Here is an 18,170-nt window from a genome sequence, read left to right as displayed (position 1 = left end):
TGGTTATAAAAGTATTTTTTAGGAAAACAAGAAGATGTATGTAAAACGTATCAATGATTTAAATCAAAGAACATATGAGGAATAATGTATGATACATTGATGATTGAGGCAGATCTGATCAGACACAAGATGGCGCTGTGAGTCAAGAGGTGGACAACAGAAGTGACCTCTCTACTGTATCTGCATCAACTGTATCGCCTGAGGAAGTAGATATACAATATGTTTGTCCAATCAGTGAGGTTAATGATCCTCCTCAGAAAATGCTGAGGATGGGGGGATTCATTTTAACATCAGCAGCATGTGATCAGGAGGACGGGTCTCAACGAACCCCAGGTATGTGTGGAAGTCCGTGTGGAAGTCCAGAAGGCTATATCTGAGTGTGAGACAACAGGTCTGCACGTGTCTATGTCGGTCTTTGTTCCTCTGATAAGACTAATTACAAACAACCCCGAAGTGTCAAATGTTATTCCAATACAAGTCAGGAAGTTATTTGTCAGTGGACAAACAAATAACAAAGATAAACGACTGAGTCCAACAACGGTTACTCATGCAGGTGTTAGGGCTTTTTTTTTAACTGGAAACCTTCCTTTGTAATTCCTGCCATAAATGGATGAAAGAAACATGTTTGAATATAATGACCATCATTTAAGAATTAGACAGTCCACTTGGATCTGCTTTTGTGCTTTGATTTGTTTTTGTTTGCACATTTTTACCATCTGTGGAACATCAGTTATTTTGTCCTTCTGCACTTCAAACGCATATAAAACTACTATCCATCATTTGTTTTATAGTAAGAACAGAACAAAACAAGAGTCTGCTGGCAAAATCCTGCTTTTAAGCTGCCAAAAGTCTGTCTGTTGTGTGGCACTAGAAACAGACATTATAATCAGTGTGTTTCCTACATAGTATTCCTAGCAGCTGAAAATACTAAACTTCTCCGCTGGGATAGTTAAAGTCTCGTTAAAGTGGAGCCTGACCATTAAATCAGTGGGATGAAATCATTGACCATTATGAGCTGGATACATTGGTGGGGACGTACATGTCAGCGGGATAAATAACAAGAAATGACAGTTTATAGATGTCAAAAATATGTTTGTGGTCATTTGCCTGAACGGTTTAGTCATTACATTATGTGTCCACCAGAGAGCACTGCCAAGTGCACATTTAAACTCTACATTGTCCTGCTCCATACTGTACATATCATGGTCACAATTACTTCATTAAAAACCATAAAACCAATCATCCATTATGTGGAAAATTACTCATTATTTCTTAAATACACAGGCAGGAAATGCAGCCAAGTTTCATTGATGTGATTATTGATTAGTACTGCTGAACAAAACCTAATACGTCAAGTCAAGTCATTTTTTCTATATTGCCTAATATCACAAATAACAGATTTGCCTTATAGGGGCTTTACGATCTGTATAGAATTAGACACCCTGTGTATTTTTCAAACCTCACTTGGATAAGTAAAAGCCCCCAAACCACATTAACCTCTCCCGGGATGGAGAGAAGCACACCAACACACTACAGTTGAATATGGGTGAATACATGGACATGTGTTTTGATTATGAGCCTGAAAACTGTGCTCGGTTTCTCCTTTTAAAGATGACAACTTCTTCTTGGGTGACTTTATAGGTGCACATGCTTTAGAAGGTATAATTATATATATTACAGGTGAAAAAGGATGTGGAAATGTTTTACAAGTGCTTCTAGCTAAAGTGAAGAGGATAATTAAGGTTCTGAAAGAGACATTGAGCCGGCAGCTTCAGTTAAGCATTACTTACATTCTTCCCAGGAGGGCCTCTCTCCCCTGGACTGCCAGCCTTGCCCTTCAAAGGAGAAAACAATTATTTAAAAAATGATTGAGATGCAGTCAATCAACCCAAACGATTTTAATTTATTTTGAGAGAAAAAATGGCAACATATTCATCCTCCTTGTCGAATTGTTCAGTTTGTGTGTTCTGGGTTTGTTATGGCTCTGACTTGTTTTATGGAAACACATGTTCTTGTTTATTGCATTGCTAAGAAAGCAGATCCATAAGGGTTTTCCAGATTGATGTCTGTTGAAACTTCTAAATAATCTCATATATGTCTCTGAAAAGTAAACGATTGTAACATAAGATTTTGTATACAGTAGAATTGTAAAGATGCTATGAAGCAATGTTTGATGTTTGATTGGGATCTTTGAGCAACATTCTCTGTTTAAAATCAAAGGTGATGGACGTAAATTAGAAATATCCTTTTCCATCAACTTCACTCAACCTACATGAAAATGACCAACAGAGGCATTGCAAGAATACAAATACATCCTACATATTAACTTCATATTTCCTCCTAACAAGCGGGCAGCGGCACATAACTCCATTTGGGTTTAACCTGATACAGAGGCAAGAAGACAAAGGCCTATTGTGCAAATAAAAACTGATTAAAGGCTCATCAAGCTTTAACAGAGGCCTGAGGGTAAAGCTGGATGTGGAAACATCTCTTCCAGGAAGTGGATGTGCATCTTTAAAAAGGGATGTGCGTGTTAACCTAGATGCTTCAGGATGATGATGTTTTTACAACAATGATTATTCTTGGCTTCTGATGAATGAGGGCAAATCCAAATAAGCCCTCTCATTTCACAAGAGCCCGAAGCGTTCATCCAGAAATGTATTATGCATAACACGTTTATAGCATTATAACCATTCACCATGTTCAACTTAAGTATTTATAATACATTGAGTAAACTATGTAGCCTCTTATTTACTGGCTTTTGGCATTTCCCTTACACACGCTAATATAAGATTGAAGACAATAATTAAAAGACTACTTACGATGAATCCTGGCTCTCCTTTTGTTCCAATGTCACCCCTCTCACCCTGCAAAGAAAAAGCATGCCACATTGTGGAAGGTATTAGGAATAAAAGGGACAAATTATATAAACAATCACATTATATGAAAAGTTATTTCACAAAAGCAGTTTTCTTAAAATTGGACCGCTAATTCCGGCGGAGGATATACACATGTTTCAAACAAAAGTACAACATCTTTATTTATAAATAAAATCTATTACATCTCATTCATTTTCACATTTACATGCTGATGTTTCCAAGAGGGTGGTGTGTAAGTTTACCTTGGTGCCCTCAGGGCCTGGTTCTCCGAGTGGGCCATCTGGACCCCGGGGCCCCTATTTGACAGCAACATGAGACACACCTTTGAATATCACTCAACAAAGAATGAGCAATACAGGAACACAATAACCATCAAAGCATCATACAAAAGTCGCCAAATAGTTAACTCCAACAACAAAGTAATTAGTCCTGTATTTATCTACTTGGGAGGGGGGGGTGGGGGGGGGGTGTTCCACTTAATGCCACAGCCCACCATTCCACAAACATTCCAGAGGCTTCCCTGCAATGGAGCTATACCACACAGGTAGAGTGACAGATAACAATCTGTAAATACAACAAGACCCGCCCCTTTTACTTCCTGTCCCTCGTTTTCGTCCTCAGGACTTTTCCACTTTCATCTTTTGTTTCCATCTGGTCTCCCCCCCTCTTTATATTTGCCCTGGTGGCCCTTGTTCAGTTCCTGTTTGGTCTGAGCCTCTGGCTTCCTGTCTCACTCCCGTCCCTTTCAGGTCACTCCTCTCTCTTTAGGCTTCCAGGCCGTCAAAACCCGCTTTATCTTTCTATCGCTTTCGTTCTTCCTTTAAGTAATCTCCCTCAAATCTTTTCCAGTGACCGTTTAAAAGACAATGAGGCAATATTTTCTGCCAAGTGACCAATGCTACTGTAACACGTTGTCCATCCTTTTCAGTGTTTTATTGAGTCCTTTCAATTTGTTAACTTTAAGTGGTCAAGAAATCAATCTATTAAAGAAAAGACAGTTTCTGGTCAAAGGTTGATATTAAGTCATTACCATCATTAACATGTCTTGTCCAGTTAGTCTGAATGTTTAATAATAAACAGTCTGCAGAATAGTTCAACACTTTTAAATGGAGCCAATTCAACAACTGCTTATCCCCGAGTAAAAACTGACATTATTACAGACCATTTGTCTACAGGAACATTTCTCAATTGGTGGGGTTCATTCCACTGTGAGTGATCATTGAAATGGGAAAGAGGAGTTTGACTTAGATACATTAGATAAAAGGGAAGACATCGTTTTTCATAATCCAGTTGCAATATACTGTTTTCCCAAAATAAGAAAAAGCTTTAGAAGTAGTGCAGGTGTGTGCCAACCAGGATAAGAATGAAGCTGTGCAGCACTTCTTTTTTGCTTTCTTTATGTTTTAATTTGAAATCTTTTCCAAAAGCTGGGAGGGGGGACATGTGACTGTCCAGGCATATTATCCATTATGGATCAGTTAAACTTGTGAAATCTTACCATTTGAAACCCACAATGGAAAAGAAACACTAATGAGGAAGTGGGAGGATTTGAGGGTTATTATATCTCACCTCAGCAAGACAGGAAATGCAACCACAGACACATGTATGGATTCCAGTAAACAACCCAAGCAGGGGCATGTTAAGAGCTACCATATGCTTCGCTTTGAAAAAAGGGAGCAGAGGATTAAAGGAAGTGACTAACAGAGGATAGATGAAGTGTGTGAAGAAGTGCGGCAGTATGCATCACTCAACTGGTGTGTAAGCGTTTCTCTTGCATGTTCTTGCTCAACTGAAATTAACTCACATTTAATCAGAAAGAAAGCTTTACCATTGAACTGTTAGGCAGACTATCCCTGGGGGAAGTGCACGTAAGCCATCCTTTTAGGAATCATTACTGTAAATGAAAGGCAGGATAAGCACATGTTTCCCGGATACTATCATACCCGGTGAACATGTACGCAATACAGTACAATCCACACTGGAAAATATGGTACAAATAAACAGTTTATTACAGTGCCAAATATTGTTTGATGAAGATAATAGCTCATCTGAATATTTATGAACTAAATAAATAAATGCACATGTACATCACTTCTGGACTAAGCGTTTTGGCCACTGTTACTACAGTAGAGAAACTGTTTCAGGGATACATTAATTAATGACAGTCAACGGCGACTGACGTTTTTGATTGAGAAAGTAAAGCAGAACACTGCTCCATATATATGGAACAAACTCCCAGCACACTGCAGGTCCGCATCTCTCACTTCTTTTAAATTGAAAGACTTTTCTTTTTACCACAGCCTTCTATTAAATCAAATAACTATTAATATCTTACACTGTGACTTTAATTATTGTATTTTATACCGGTCATATTCTTATTTAGTTTGTTTATTGCAATACTTTCGGCTTTTTTGTGAACGTTTTGAAATACATTTAGTTGTCATTTTATATTGTGAATGTGTTGCACTCTTCCTTAATGCTTCCAATGTTTTCTGTCTAAAAGAAGCAAAACACTGATACAAGAATCAGATAGTGTAAGCTTTCTTTTTCTGGTGGTGTGCAGTGCCCTCCGCACACCATCAAGCTGCTCTCCTACTAAAATACTTTAAATACCATCTTTATTAGAATGATCTCACAATGTGAACCGCACTCGTAAAAAAAACAAGCATGCAGTTAGAGCTGACAGGCTGCGTAATTGCTCTGCTTTAACTTCACAGGCTAAAGGCAATACTAAACAGTTTGATTCTATTGCGCCAGGATCTATAGTATGGTCAAGGCAAATATTATTAGAGCAATAAAAACTGTACAAGAGTTAAAATATTAGTCAACTTAAACATGAACCATCTTGAAACAAAGATTAAGTGTCAGTAAATGTACATTTGAGAGATAACTATTATACTTCAAAGTAGATTATACAGGTTGTGCCATAACTGTGTCCAACCCCCAAGGTGTACCAAGTAAAATAACAGAGTATATTTTTTTAATGAAAATGTCACATTCTTTAAATTATGGTTTTATTGCCCAATGTGTTTTAGGGTGAGATATTACTTATTTTCATAAACTATTCATATAATTAAACAAAATAATGTCTTAAGTTGTGTCTTTATTCATAATGCCATTGAAAATTGAGTAAGGTGTCATTCTCCTCTCAGCCACACGATGTCTCACTAGTATTACCTCTCCATTTAACATTACTTTAACATGTGATTCATGGCGCATACGAAACTGTTGTAAAGAAGCTCAGACCAAGTGGAAGGATAAACATATGTCTTTTAATTGCTTTAACCTTTGGTTTGTGGGACTGGAGTTGTGATGTGAAACAGACTACCAATGATCTTATAGGGGAAGATTTCATGAGATGTCGAGTGGATGTGGGCTCACAGCAACATTCAAAGGACTCGTAGTAATAATGCCTCAAAGACTGCTCTTACCCTCCTTCCCTTTGACCCAGCAGTGCCTGGACTCCCCGTCTGCCCCGCTGGACCCTGTGAGCGATAACAAGAACCACAAGATGGACATCAGGGACGGGATTAGGATTTGGAGAAGTAGTTTAGGACGATGTTCATGTTTCTTTGACATGGTGCAGTTGGACAAAAATTAAATACTGTCAGAATATTTACACAAACTAAACAGGGCATACATTTCTCCATGCTTCTTTAAACACACAACAACACCAACCCTGATGGATGCTTTACAAAAGCTTCAGTAGCTTCAGCAGAGCTACTGAACAATCTGCCAGTTCATGCTGTTTATAAAGTCTAGACTACATTGTGGGAAACATGAAAACGGATTCAAATCCCCCCTTACATTTTATGCGTTTACAAAAACCAACAGTATGTTCATCCAACTCAGTTCAAGTTAATCTGGTCATTTAGCTGTTTATTCTTTTCAGCCAAGACCCTGAGTAGGCAAGATGAGAGTCAAGTCTTCCAAGCTTCTCCTTCAATTTAGTGCTAATGTGTGTATGACTCAAAGAAGGAGAAACATCATCCTCAGCAAAAACAAGTTAACAAGCTGTATCCGGTGGTGTGCAAGTAGTACACAATCTTTTTAAACCATATAGCAAATATAGATTTATAGCAATCATTCCAATGAAAACAGTCACTTTTTGGGAATGCATAGTGGTAGTGAGGGTATGGCACTTACAGGTTGCCCCTGCATGCCTATGTCCCCTGGACCGCCTGGCACCCCCGGATAGCCCTAAGATCAAAACAGAAAATACAAACATTAAAGAAGGGCAGACAAGAAGAAGCCATGTCACTGTTTAGGACTATAAGGGTAGTGCTTTACTAATGTGGTATTCTGTATGTATTTAATTAACCGCAAAACTGGCAGACATCTGTACTGGGAAATGATTGGGATTGTGTTTTACATTACATTGTTCAAGGATATGTTCCATCCCTGCGAGGAAGAAAAACAGCTGTGTGTTGTGGTTTCTCATCACAGTACCCAGTGTCTTTCTGTGATAATCAACTGAGGAGTATGATGACAAAGAAAGTATAGACAAAAGCGGCTGATATTTTCCAGGAAACATGGATCCCTGCCTTTAAACAGAAACAGAACCTTGTAACATGATCATTGAACTCAATGGTGATACAGCCCAAAGACTGTCACTCCTCGCTGATGTGGTCCACAAAGTCGTAAGAAGTTCTTACATAAGTCACAAAACTCTCTCTCAGAATCAAACAAGCACAAGGACCAGCAGTGATTTAGTCCTCTAAATATTCAACCAGCCAGCCACCAGATTAGTCATCCTCTCATCCAGCCAGACCATCTCTCAGCCAGCGAGCCAGCTAGGTAAGGCCCGGGGCCCAAAGTCCCAGATAGGGAGTTAATTTAAGGCCCCAGGTACAGTGAGGAATCCTGGACAGCAGCGTTTATTCCCTTGGGAATCAACACTCCCTAAAAAGCATTTTCATGCAAATCATCAACACATCTTGCTCAAAACTGTGTGGGCTAACAATCTTTAACTTAACTATTATCCTGCAAAATATACAAATATTAAACAAGATATGTGTGTGCAGGTATACTGTAGCTCTTTTTCGGTATGAGAGAGTGCTCATACCTTTATTTTGTTAACTGTTTAACAGAATAAATTACCTGATGAATGAATTTCACACTGGGAGCCTTATCAGTCCCATTTTAACTGATAGACCAACAACACTGGTTCAGTTAGTTAGATATATCACAGGTCTCATCATAGCAAGAGAGATTTGACTAAAATGTTTAGGACTGCAAAAAGCAGTCCCAGACACAGGATAGCAAAAGGTCTTTCAACAGATCCACATCCAGGGTCTATAAACCTTAGTCACTGACTAATATAAAGCTGATTTGTTTCACCCCCATCAACACCACCGCTGGGGGAAAACCAATTTGACACAGCTACATTTTGCAAAGATTAGTATCTAAAAAAGTTACAACATTGAGGAGTCTGGATCCTTTTAGGCCAAGTGAGTCTGCTTTCATTTCCATGAAATAAACCGAAATAAACCTTGTAGATAAGAAAAGTCTTGTCTTCCTCAGTCATCCGTTTACTGAACAATATATTCAAGTTCTGATAAGTACTTGAATATACAGGATACAATTTGTCTCTGGGGTTTACTAATTCTGAGACAAGAGGCAGAGCTCTGCAGTTTATCCTGAGAGACTCTACTTACCCTTGGCCCTTTCTCCCCGACTGGACCTGTTGGGCCCGCTGGTCCTCGGTCACCCTGGGGGAAAAAACAGCAAGACAGAAAGAGAGCTGATCATTAAACTATGACCTGAAAGCTCAACACACAAAAAACCCAACACAACCTCACATGCACTAACCTAATAAGGAGTCATGAAACTGGAGAGCAGCATCTCAAATGCGGAATATGACAGCTGGTTGAGTGGAGTTTAAAGAGAGAAGGTACTTTAAAACCCAGTTGGTGGCACAGTGTGTTCAAAGTAAAGGTATCTTGGGGTGAGCAGTTAAGCTGCCTAGGTCTCTGCTCTAACCCCTCTAACACTTGTGTCAGTGATGCTTTAGTCCCCCTTAAACTGTGCAGCACTCATGCCTGTACAAGTTCAGTTCCTGAGTTCTTGTTGGACTTCTATCAAAGAATGAGCAGAATATGTATCGGAAAGAAAAGTCTAAACCAAAATATGGTATTGAATTATATAATATCTACATAAAAAATGTAAAAGATATGTGTGGGCTGTCAGGGTACGGCTGGTGCTCATACAGTAGGGATTCTGCGTAAGAGAGGGTGGAGGATAGCTCAGAGTCTGACAAGCAGACAACATCACAACAACATGTTCTGACACGCAGAAAGGGAAACGGGTTGAAATAGAGAGAGGGGCAGTGTTAACATTCAACACCCAAACTGACAGTAAAATAAGTTCAACTGAGCAGAACAAATGCAAAGCTCTTTAAATTGTTTTTTTTAGCTGAGAGGCATCGGAAACTGAACATTAAGAGTGCATCATGAGTTATTTTACTACTTTTGTATTATTGTGTGAATATAAACAGAAGATTACATAAATGTGTCTAACAACCCCAATCAGGACATATTCTGACATAAAGCGACAGACCAATTTGTCGTCAGGTGACATTTTCCCACAAATTAACCTTGTTTGCTTCAGCTGGGGGTTGAGGGATGAGAGGCAGTAATGCTGACAAGTCTTTGACTATATTGTTATTGATGTGGATGTGCGGGTGTGAGTATTTATCTAAGCATGTGTTTTGGGCCCTCTGGTGCCTCAAGCCATGGCTGCTTAACACAGCCCAAATTACAGGGTTCTGCTGCTGACAAGCAATAGCCGATGCTGACGGACAGCCTAATGACAGAGAAACACACTCCTTACCTTTTCACCGGGAACTCCCATCACCCCAGCAATCCCAATGAGGCCTATTGGACCCTGGAGAGGAGAACAGAGGACAGGGGTTCAACACAAACACATCAAGAGAAAGTATGTCAATGTGATGATGGGATCTTCATTCATCTAAGGGTTGTTCTCTAATGTCTTATGACACCCTGAATAAAGGAGATCATCTGATAACAATGTCATGCGGGATGACCTCTGCAGCGCAAGGTATCACTAAATTGACTTGCACTCTAAATCTTCATTTATTTACATTACACTTTTATTAGGGCAACTTCTAAAAAAGGGTTTTACATAGAATATATGCTTTTTTACTTTGAATCTTTTATAAATGTAGGCGTCTTACAAGGTGTAAAGTGAATTCATGCTCTAATAAACAATACGACAGAAACATAAAGCAAGATCAGAAAACAATCATTATTTGCCAGTCATTATGGCCCGCTGTTATTCAAAAACTGTTTTTACAATTAATATGGTATGGATAATAAAGTACGATTCATTAATGAACTACCAGAGCAACAAAAAGGTTGCAACCGTGATGTTTTCTTAAGTGTTTGTGAAGTGTGGAACTAAACCATCATTAAGCAAGAATAACATGACTCGGGCAGAATGTCAGTGATTGGGATTAGGGCAAGATAGTGTTGCATGGTAAACCAACTCAATACAGATGGCCTCAAAAAGACACTTTATTGAGTAAAGGAAAAACTTCAGCTAATATAAAAATGAGAGTTATCGGAGGAGCGTAACTAAATCCAGACCAGTCGTACGGGACAGGCTTTGAGGTTTGGACCAGAGCCAGCCTTTCTACCGGAGTTCCATACCAACTGCAGGAATAATGGCAGGTTGGATACACAAACAGCCAGAGTGTATAATGGTACTTTTAAAACCATGTCTCGTCCCTTTAAATGTTGTTTTTTTTGCTTAGATTGAAAACTGTTTTGTGTTTACACTTAAAGTACAAAGTGTAAACAAATACTAATAACATGCACTCAAACGTAACAAGTTGGCCTAAATTCACAATAGTGCAAGTTTTACAGCACCACAGCACGTGCACTGAGGTAGCGGGACATGGCAATCACTAAGAACATCAGAACCTAATAACAGTGTTACTGTAATAATTCATAGGATTGCCCGATTTCAGAGCGTGGTTTCACTTTTCGCCAACCACGAAAGCCAGCGCCATCAGACTGTGGCTCTCTCCTGTTGTGAGGTCCAAGTCTTCCAATTGCTGTGCTTCATGTTGTAGAAAGATATACCGTATATCCACATAGTCAAAAGGTTATACGTTTGTACATCGATATTCTGACTTTTGGCACATAACTTTAAAGTTAATGTTCTTATTGTTTACATCTATTCATTTTTCTGTATCTCTCTGTGTCTAGAGGACAAGAGGGAAATAGTAAGAGAGAGACAGCGAGAGACTGAGAGTAAGATAACAGATTGACAAAGTGATAGCAAGAAACAAACTACTGTTATAAACACAATAAGATTGTTCTTCCATTTGCTACTCCCTTACAAAGGCTCATAGCTCAAAGTGTTAGTCATGCATCATCACCAAATGGTATTATCCTAAGTAGCAGAGTGTCTGTGAGGGGATGCAGCCTGCAGGCCTGGGAACAGGAGCTCTAAATCTACCTCAAATCCCTTAATTAGAACACAAAGTGGTACACTGTATCCTTTAACAGATGGAAATGGTTTTAAAGGGGTTTCCATGAGACATGATCGTGGGAGCTTTAACAGTACCGTTTGAAGGTACTCTGTTTCCTCTGACACAGCTAGAGTTACTAAAGTACTGGTATACCCATTATCCTTAAGGTAACAGAAGAAATACAGCTCACGTCACTTAATGTTGAAAGTATTAAGGTTCTCCCTCACAAATGCCTCTTTTTTTGTTCACACATGTGAGTACACACTGAGTCACTGAAAGCCAAAAGCATAGAGGTTGACATGTGAACTATATATCAAAGCACACCTGTGGCTGGCTTTGGTAATTGATGACTGATCCATGTTTTATTCACTGTGGACTGGAGTGTGACTTCAAAATGGAACACTCAGCAGTCAATTTAAATTGGCTAAAACTATAAAAACCTCCAATAAAATCTCACTTGAAAAAAGTGTATGGGGGGCCCCCCTGGTGATACAGGGGAACTCGATGAAGACAAGCGACCTGCGGCCTTGCTGCTTCGACCCCTGGTTAACCTGCGCTAGTCAACAACCGTCAATCTCAGTTTTTACACATCAAATTTATTTGGAAAGTGATGTAATGGCATCCATTACAGCCTCCATATGTTTTAGAGGGTTTTTTTTCTCTGCATAGCCCCATGGCTCCTTCTTGGCTTCAAAGGCCCCTCTACTGAGTAAGTGCTTAATCCCTCTCATATGTGCACTCCAGCAACACAGTGGAACACGGCCCGCTTGGTTGCCTCCACTATGCACAGAATGCAAATATTAACATTAAGGGGCCTCCGGGAAGGACGGACATACTTTGGATGTTCCGAGCAGTTGTGTGCGTTAGCAAAGCGGAAACATGTCCCAACAATTCTCTAGAGTATTTGTGCTGGGTATAAAGCATTAAATGAAGCGTTAAACAGAAAGACAGACATGAAACTGTGACTTAGCTGCTAATTGGTACATTTAGGCACAATCCTAACAGATGTTTTGGGAGATATGCAAAGCCACTTGTTGGACAAGAACAACATGTTTTGACAATGTTTTCTACTGAAGTTATTATGTGGACGTCATGCACCACAAATATGATTCTCTGGCAACATCAGACATGAAACCCACGCTTCAAAACATTTGAAACCCAAATGAGGTGACTTTCTTTCTGTTCTACTGTGGTGTTCTGCTAATTCCATTATAAAAACACTATTCGGTGGATGGAGAAGATTCAAACTTCTCTCAACATCAACAGTGGGTTACAAAAACACCAAGTCATCAAAGGATTACCCTGCGACTTCCTCAACAGTTGCCACACTGAAGATTTTATTTCAATTAACTATGGAGGCATTGCTTCATCATCTCAGTGTAAGATGTAAGTTAATCTGGAGGAAAACCATTAAAACCTTTAGGTACAGGAACTAAAGCTGTTAAAAGCTACTGTACATCACAGACTCCACGGTAACTATCTTAGAGAGGGATTTAATGTGAAGCTTAACAGCAGGGTGGCTGTTAATTAATGTCCTGAATGTTACTACTGTGCAAGCAACTCACTTGTGGTCCGATTTTTCCAACATTTCCAATGTCCCCTTTTTCTCCCTGCAATCAGAACACATTAAACAGTTAGCTTCCTGCGATCAAAGGGATCAAAGAAATACAGCACTCACATTGCACACCCACACCCACACACACACACACACACACACACACACACACACACACACACACACACACACACACACACACACACACACACACACACACAATAAATCATTTTCTGGCTTAATTAAGAGCGTGTTTACAACACAGTAAGAATAGGCAATACATGGGTCACAAACATGGAGACACATTTTCAGTAATAAAATCTTGAAACACAAGATATAATGATCTTTGCACTGCATCTGTGGTTTGTTCCAAAGCAAATGACATGCAATAAAATAGGGCGAGGATTGAGTCTGGAATGCTGGGGTTTTCTTAGGTAAAAGAAAACTGTGAAGAAACTGATAGCTATTATAATCAAAACTGAGAGGGCAAGCCATACGACTGCCAATGTTCTACAGATGATGGCATTCAGATATACTTATACAGATTTAGACTCACTTCTAAACCGTCTGGGCCAGGTTCGCCTATGAAGCCTTTCCTTCCGGGTCTTCCCTATAAACACAGGCAGAGACACACACAAAAAATCAAACACAAACGTAATGATCAAAAGATATATATCCATCACATCTCATCCAAGCTGCTCCCAGACAGAACATCTAAGTGAATTGTTTTATTTAAACCCCCCCGAAACGCTCAATTCGTGTGCATGTTGTCTTTTTGTTTGTATCAAATCAAATCAAGTTTTATTTATATAGCACATTTATAAACGATTTTTGGTCAAGCCAAAGTGCTGTACATATAATAAAAATAGCCTACAGTAGAGACACTTTACAGCTAATACAACAGCACAGATTGTTCAGAATATCAGTATGAGAAAAACGACACCCTCGATCCTTAGATGTGTATGTGTGTAGATACAAAGTATGCAAGTCCAGAGGTTCTTACAGTAGGGCCTGCGCTGCCAGGTGGGCCGAGTGGTCCTTCATCACCCTGCAGATCACAGTGTTGTTCACATACAGATATTTGCAAACATAAACACATACACAAACACATGCTCACATACAGTATACACAAGAGTCAACATGTGATGAAATGCACCCACAGTAACATTAGCATTCCATTAGCATGACTGTCAACTCTCAATATTAAAGGTCTACTTCCTCCCTCCCTGTCCTCCCCTAGCCTCTGTACACAGCTGTCAGATAAGTGTAATCCAATTTTGTCTTTGGACTCAAGTAGCTTGAGTAGATCTACAAAGATACTTTCCGTGTCTATTCTGTCAGGAATCAAACAGTTTTGGTCTCTGTTTTCTATGACTGAGTTGTTGTGAGATCATACCTGGAAAGTCTGTGTGAGAGGAGTAGAACACATTGACTAATTACACCTCTGTGAACAGTTGCCAGATAAATACTGTAACGTTCAGCACATTTTAAAAGTGTCCGTTGTACGCCTTTCAAAATGCGGTCAACGCACAACGCTTTTTTCCATTGCTGGAAAACTTTAAGCTTTGTTTTTCTTAGCACCAATTGATGAATAATGACTTCACCCAGTGGAACATGCCCCGAGAGATATGGCAAAGATCAACACTCCCACAAGGATCTAGGCTGCCACTGTTTGAGCTATGACTAGACGGTAAATGAGAAGTGCTGTGTTGGTTAAACTTGCCTCAGACTAATGATCTAATGGAACTCCCTTGATGTGTCATATTTCTACTTTCCATAATAGAGATTAAAGAAACGAGCAGACGTGTGGAAATAAATTGGGTGTTGAATTGTCTCACCTGCGTTCCTTGTGGACCTTGTGGGCCTAGGGGTCCTCTGGCACCTTGCAAACCCTGAAACACAGCCAGATGCATGAATGTTAACGGAATAACGAAAGAAATGAATCAATAAACAGTCAGAGAGAGATGTTGAGTACCTTCGGTCCAGGTGGTCCGTTAGGCCCCGGTAATCCAATGTCCCCGGGAAATCCCTTGCAAAATCAGGAGATTAAAGTATTATCATATGTTTTTATTATTTTCCCCGTTATGAGTCACATGACTAATTGGTTGTGTTTGATACCATCCACAAATCCAATATACTCATTGAATCTCTGTGTATATAAAGGATGGGTAAGATCAATCTGAATTAAACTGTCAGGTATAAAGTAGGTGTATTAGTATGTTGATGTTCTGCAGCAGCTCCTTTTTGCAAATATCTGAAGGCATCTTGCATACAACTGTATCACACTGGGTTAACACCGCTAGTGTGTGTAAGCCGGCTTATTGAAAACTGATGTGAAAATAGTGATGGACCGCGACGGAGTTGATAGAAGCGGAATACCTTCAGGCATGCCTGCCATTACATAATCAATCATTTCAGAAAGATACGTAAGATGTGGCCTTTGTGACCTATTGTGGTGTTGCACGTTTGACTGCAGCGTGTCTTATGACATTTTCCACGCTTTTCAGATACTTGGAGGCATCAACAATGACCTATTTGAAAAAAGGTTACGTTTCTACAACCTAAGCACAGGCATGCTGGAGGGAGATGCCAGAACAGGGAAAGCAAGGGACAAAAGGTTAGTGTTGTTTTGGTGCAACACATGGACGTCAGTACCTTTTAGGGCTAGTGAGACTAAATTAAATTTGAATTGTATTAGATTATCATTATGAAACTCTTTAGTATACCCAAAAAAGGCTAAATTCTCTTGCGAGTTGTGTTAAGTTCTTTGTTATTTTGTTATTTAGATTTTGAGATGTTAAGAATACATTTTGACCCAGAGCTGGCAAAACAGGAAATGTCATCGAGTCACTATCTGTTGCAAATGGTGTTCACGAATAACCACAACAAAATACAGTATTATAACTGGAGTGCACAACTTTTGTCTCCCCCCTCTGGCAGAGAGAGCAAATCACTAACGTTGTTGAAGCGTTCTTAAGACGTATGCCTGCCAGAACTTGCTGCAACTCCCCAGCAGGAGGCCTATAGTTTGTTTTTTCTACTAAAAATCCACACCTCAGCTTTCGCTACACTCTATCTTCAAACCATTCAGCCCTGTCTGATTGACATAACATGCAGCGCTGTTGCGCCAGCGTAGGAAAGTCGCCACATTAAATAGACGCCACAACTATACTGAAAAATAGAGAGCTAGTCATGGCGGCGTTGGTCTTTTATACACATTTGTGTGATCTTGTTTGGCAACGCTTTAGTGAAACGGAAGTTCATTGATGTCTAAAAGTCCCGCACTAAAGTTTCAAACATAACCTTTTATTTACATTTTTGGTAAAAAGTTAAAAATGTAATCTGATGGTAGTGCTTTAGGAAGGCTTCAATGTTCGCCATCTGGGGGAAGGGGCATTAATGAGCTCATTATAAATTATTTTAATCTGCAAGATTTTGATTTTCTTTTGTAAACAAATACGTATAATGGAGGCTCTAAAGGTAAATGTTAGAGGATTACCAAAAACAATACAAACATTTATCAATAAATCATTAATCAATTATTCTGCTGATAAAACTGAAAAAAATATATTAATGTTATCACAATATCTATAAGGTGATGTCATCAAATGTCTTCTAAGAGAGTAAATGTACAGACAGAATAAAGACATTCCTCACATATTAGAACCTGGAACCATCATAAGTTTGATATAAAAAAATACTGATCAAAAATTGAATAATTAGTTTTGATAAGTGTATCCTACCTCTGGTCCTGGGGGCCCAGCTTGTCCTTGTGTCCCCATCTCACCAATTTTACCCTTTTGAAGTACAGAAAACACACCATTATTATATTGTGTTCACTCTGTCACAATTTAGGTAACATACTTTGGTTATATTTGTTTATCGTGATTTGAATGTGAAAGCAAAGAACACACTTAGTAGTGATCAGTCACAGCATGATGCAGCATGGACACTTGATATCAGGAATCAAGGCTAAACTCAAGTCACTCTGTCCAGTCATTAAACACTTAACACTTAACCCTTAACCCCTAACGCTAAACGGTGCTCTCCCTCTCTCACTTCATAGTGAGTAATGCTTGCTTTTTTCTACTTTGTATGAGCAGGTTATGCAGCTACGTTACAAATCAGTTCGACAAAACAATACTGAAAACTGAGTTTGGATAAACTTTTACACCTCATGGAGGAACACACATTTTTCTTATAAAATTACACCCTTTTAACATTGTTCTTATTCTGATTTATGAGTAGACTGCATCTGATGCTGCATACAAACTAAATCAGGTGCTCTGGAACAGGAGAGCATATGGACTTGTTTAGAACTAGTACGGTTTCTACCCGCTTGATGGCTTCATGCAGATTTCTCGCTCATCCTAACCACTCAACACTGGACAGTGCCTGGCTCCAGAGCAATACACCTGCTCTGATATAGTAGAAATGCTCAAGCTCCAGAAACACTGATAGAGAGTAAGCTGTATCCAGCATGCCGATCGCTGTTGTAATAGTTAACGCGGGTCCCCTCTCAATGCCTTACACAGCATATTAACCCAACTAATAATTTTCTCCGATACATCTCAACTGGTAGCACTTGACACAGCACTTTCTTCGGGAAAAATCAAAGAACAGACATACAAAGGCTCCTTACATTTGAGTTTGATGCACCCAAATTCAGATGTAAGGAGGGAGATATATTCTTCAGTTTTTTCCTTTCTCATGGAAGCAAACTACCAGCAAGTGTACAATAAAGCTAAAGTGTTGAGCCAAGATGACTGAACTGACAAGCTAACAACTTGTAAACAAATTCTGAATGTCTTTGTAGTACATTGTTAATTGGAGTTAATTTATAAAGCGCTTTTTCAGACTTTACAACTCTTCAAAGCACTTTCATATATACAGCATTCATTCACCCATACACACATTCATCCAGATGCAGGGGCTGCCATGCAAGGCGCCCCCCGGCTCAAGGAGTCTGACCGTTGACAAACATTCACACGACGTTTGCCATGCCATCAGAATCAATTGTATGGATTATCTTGCCCAAGGACACAGCAACATGTTATTCAGGGTGGGATTTAACCTCATAGCCACAGAAGTCTACTGTTTACTTAGGTCTATCTATAAAAGTTGTATACAATCTGTAAAGCTAGGCATGCATGCACACACAAATATACAAACATGCATTAAATGCACAAATAAACACACTTTCAGTAATGTCTACACATGTGCCCTTGGCTGTACAGAC

At 39.3% G+C, this 18,170-nt stretch overlaps 1 protein-coding gene across 1 annotated transcript in view; it reads right to left on the bottom strand.

Moving 5' to 3' along the window:
- col24a1 (collagen type XXIV alpha 1 chain) overlaps positions 1-18,170 on the bottom strand; it is a 97,946-nt gene that overhangs the window by 18,945 nt on the left and 60,831 nt on the right. Inside the window, exons 19-31 of the mRNA XM_079693522.1 lie at positions 16,675-16,728; positions 14,907-14,960; positions 14,770-14,823; positions 13,935-13,979; positions 13,488-13,541; positions 12,942-12,986; positions 9,711-9,764; positions 8,537-8,590; positions 7,026-7,079; positions 6,311-6,364; positions 3,122-3,175; positions 2,823-2,867; positions 1,791-1,835 (exon numbers count right to left, since the gene is read on the bottom strand). Coding sequence (XP_079549648.1) covers positions 1,791-1,835; positions 2,823-2,867; positions 3,122-3,175; positions 6,311-6,364; positions 7,026-7,079; positions 8,537-8,590; positions 9,711-9,764; positions 12,942-12,986; positions 13,488-13,541; positions 13,935-13,979; positions 14,770-14,823; positions 14,907-14,960; positions 16,675-16,728 — 666 coding nt within the window. The remainder of the gene's footprint in view (positions 1-1,790; positions 1,836-2,822; positions 2,868-3,121; positions 3,176-6,310; positions 6,365-7,025; positions 7,080-8,536; positions 8,591-9,710; positions 9,765-12,941; positions 12,987-13,487; positions 13,542-13,934; positions 13,980-14,769; positions 14,824-14,906; positions 14,961-16,674; positions 16,729-18,170) is intronic.

Source organism: Notothenia rossii (assembly GCF_949606895.1).
Source record: "Notothenia rossii genome assembly, chromosome: 1".
Taxonomy (NCBI): Eukaryota; Metazoa; Chordata; class Actinopteri; order Perciformes; family Nototheniidae; genus Notothenia; species Notothenia rossii.
Note: the sequence above shows the minus strand (reverse complement) of the source record. Positions and strands in the feature narration are given on the sequence as shown.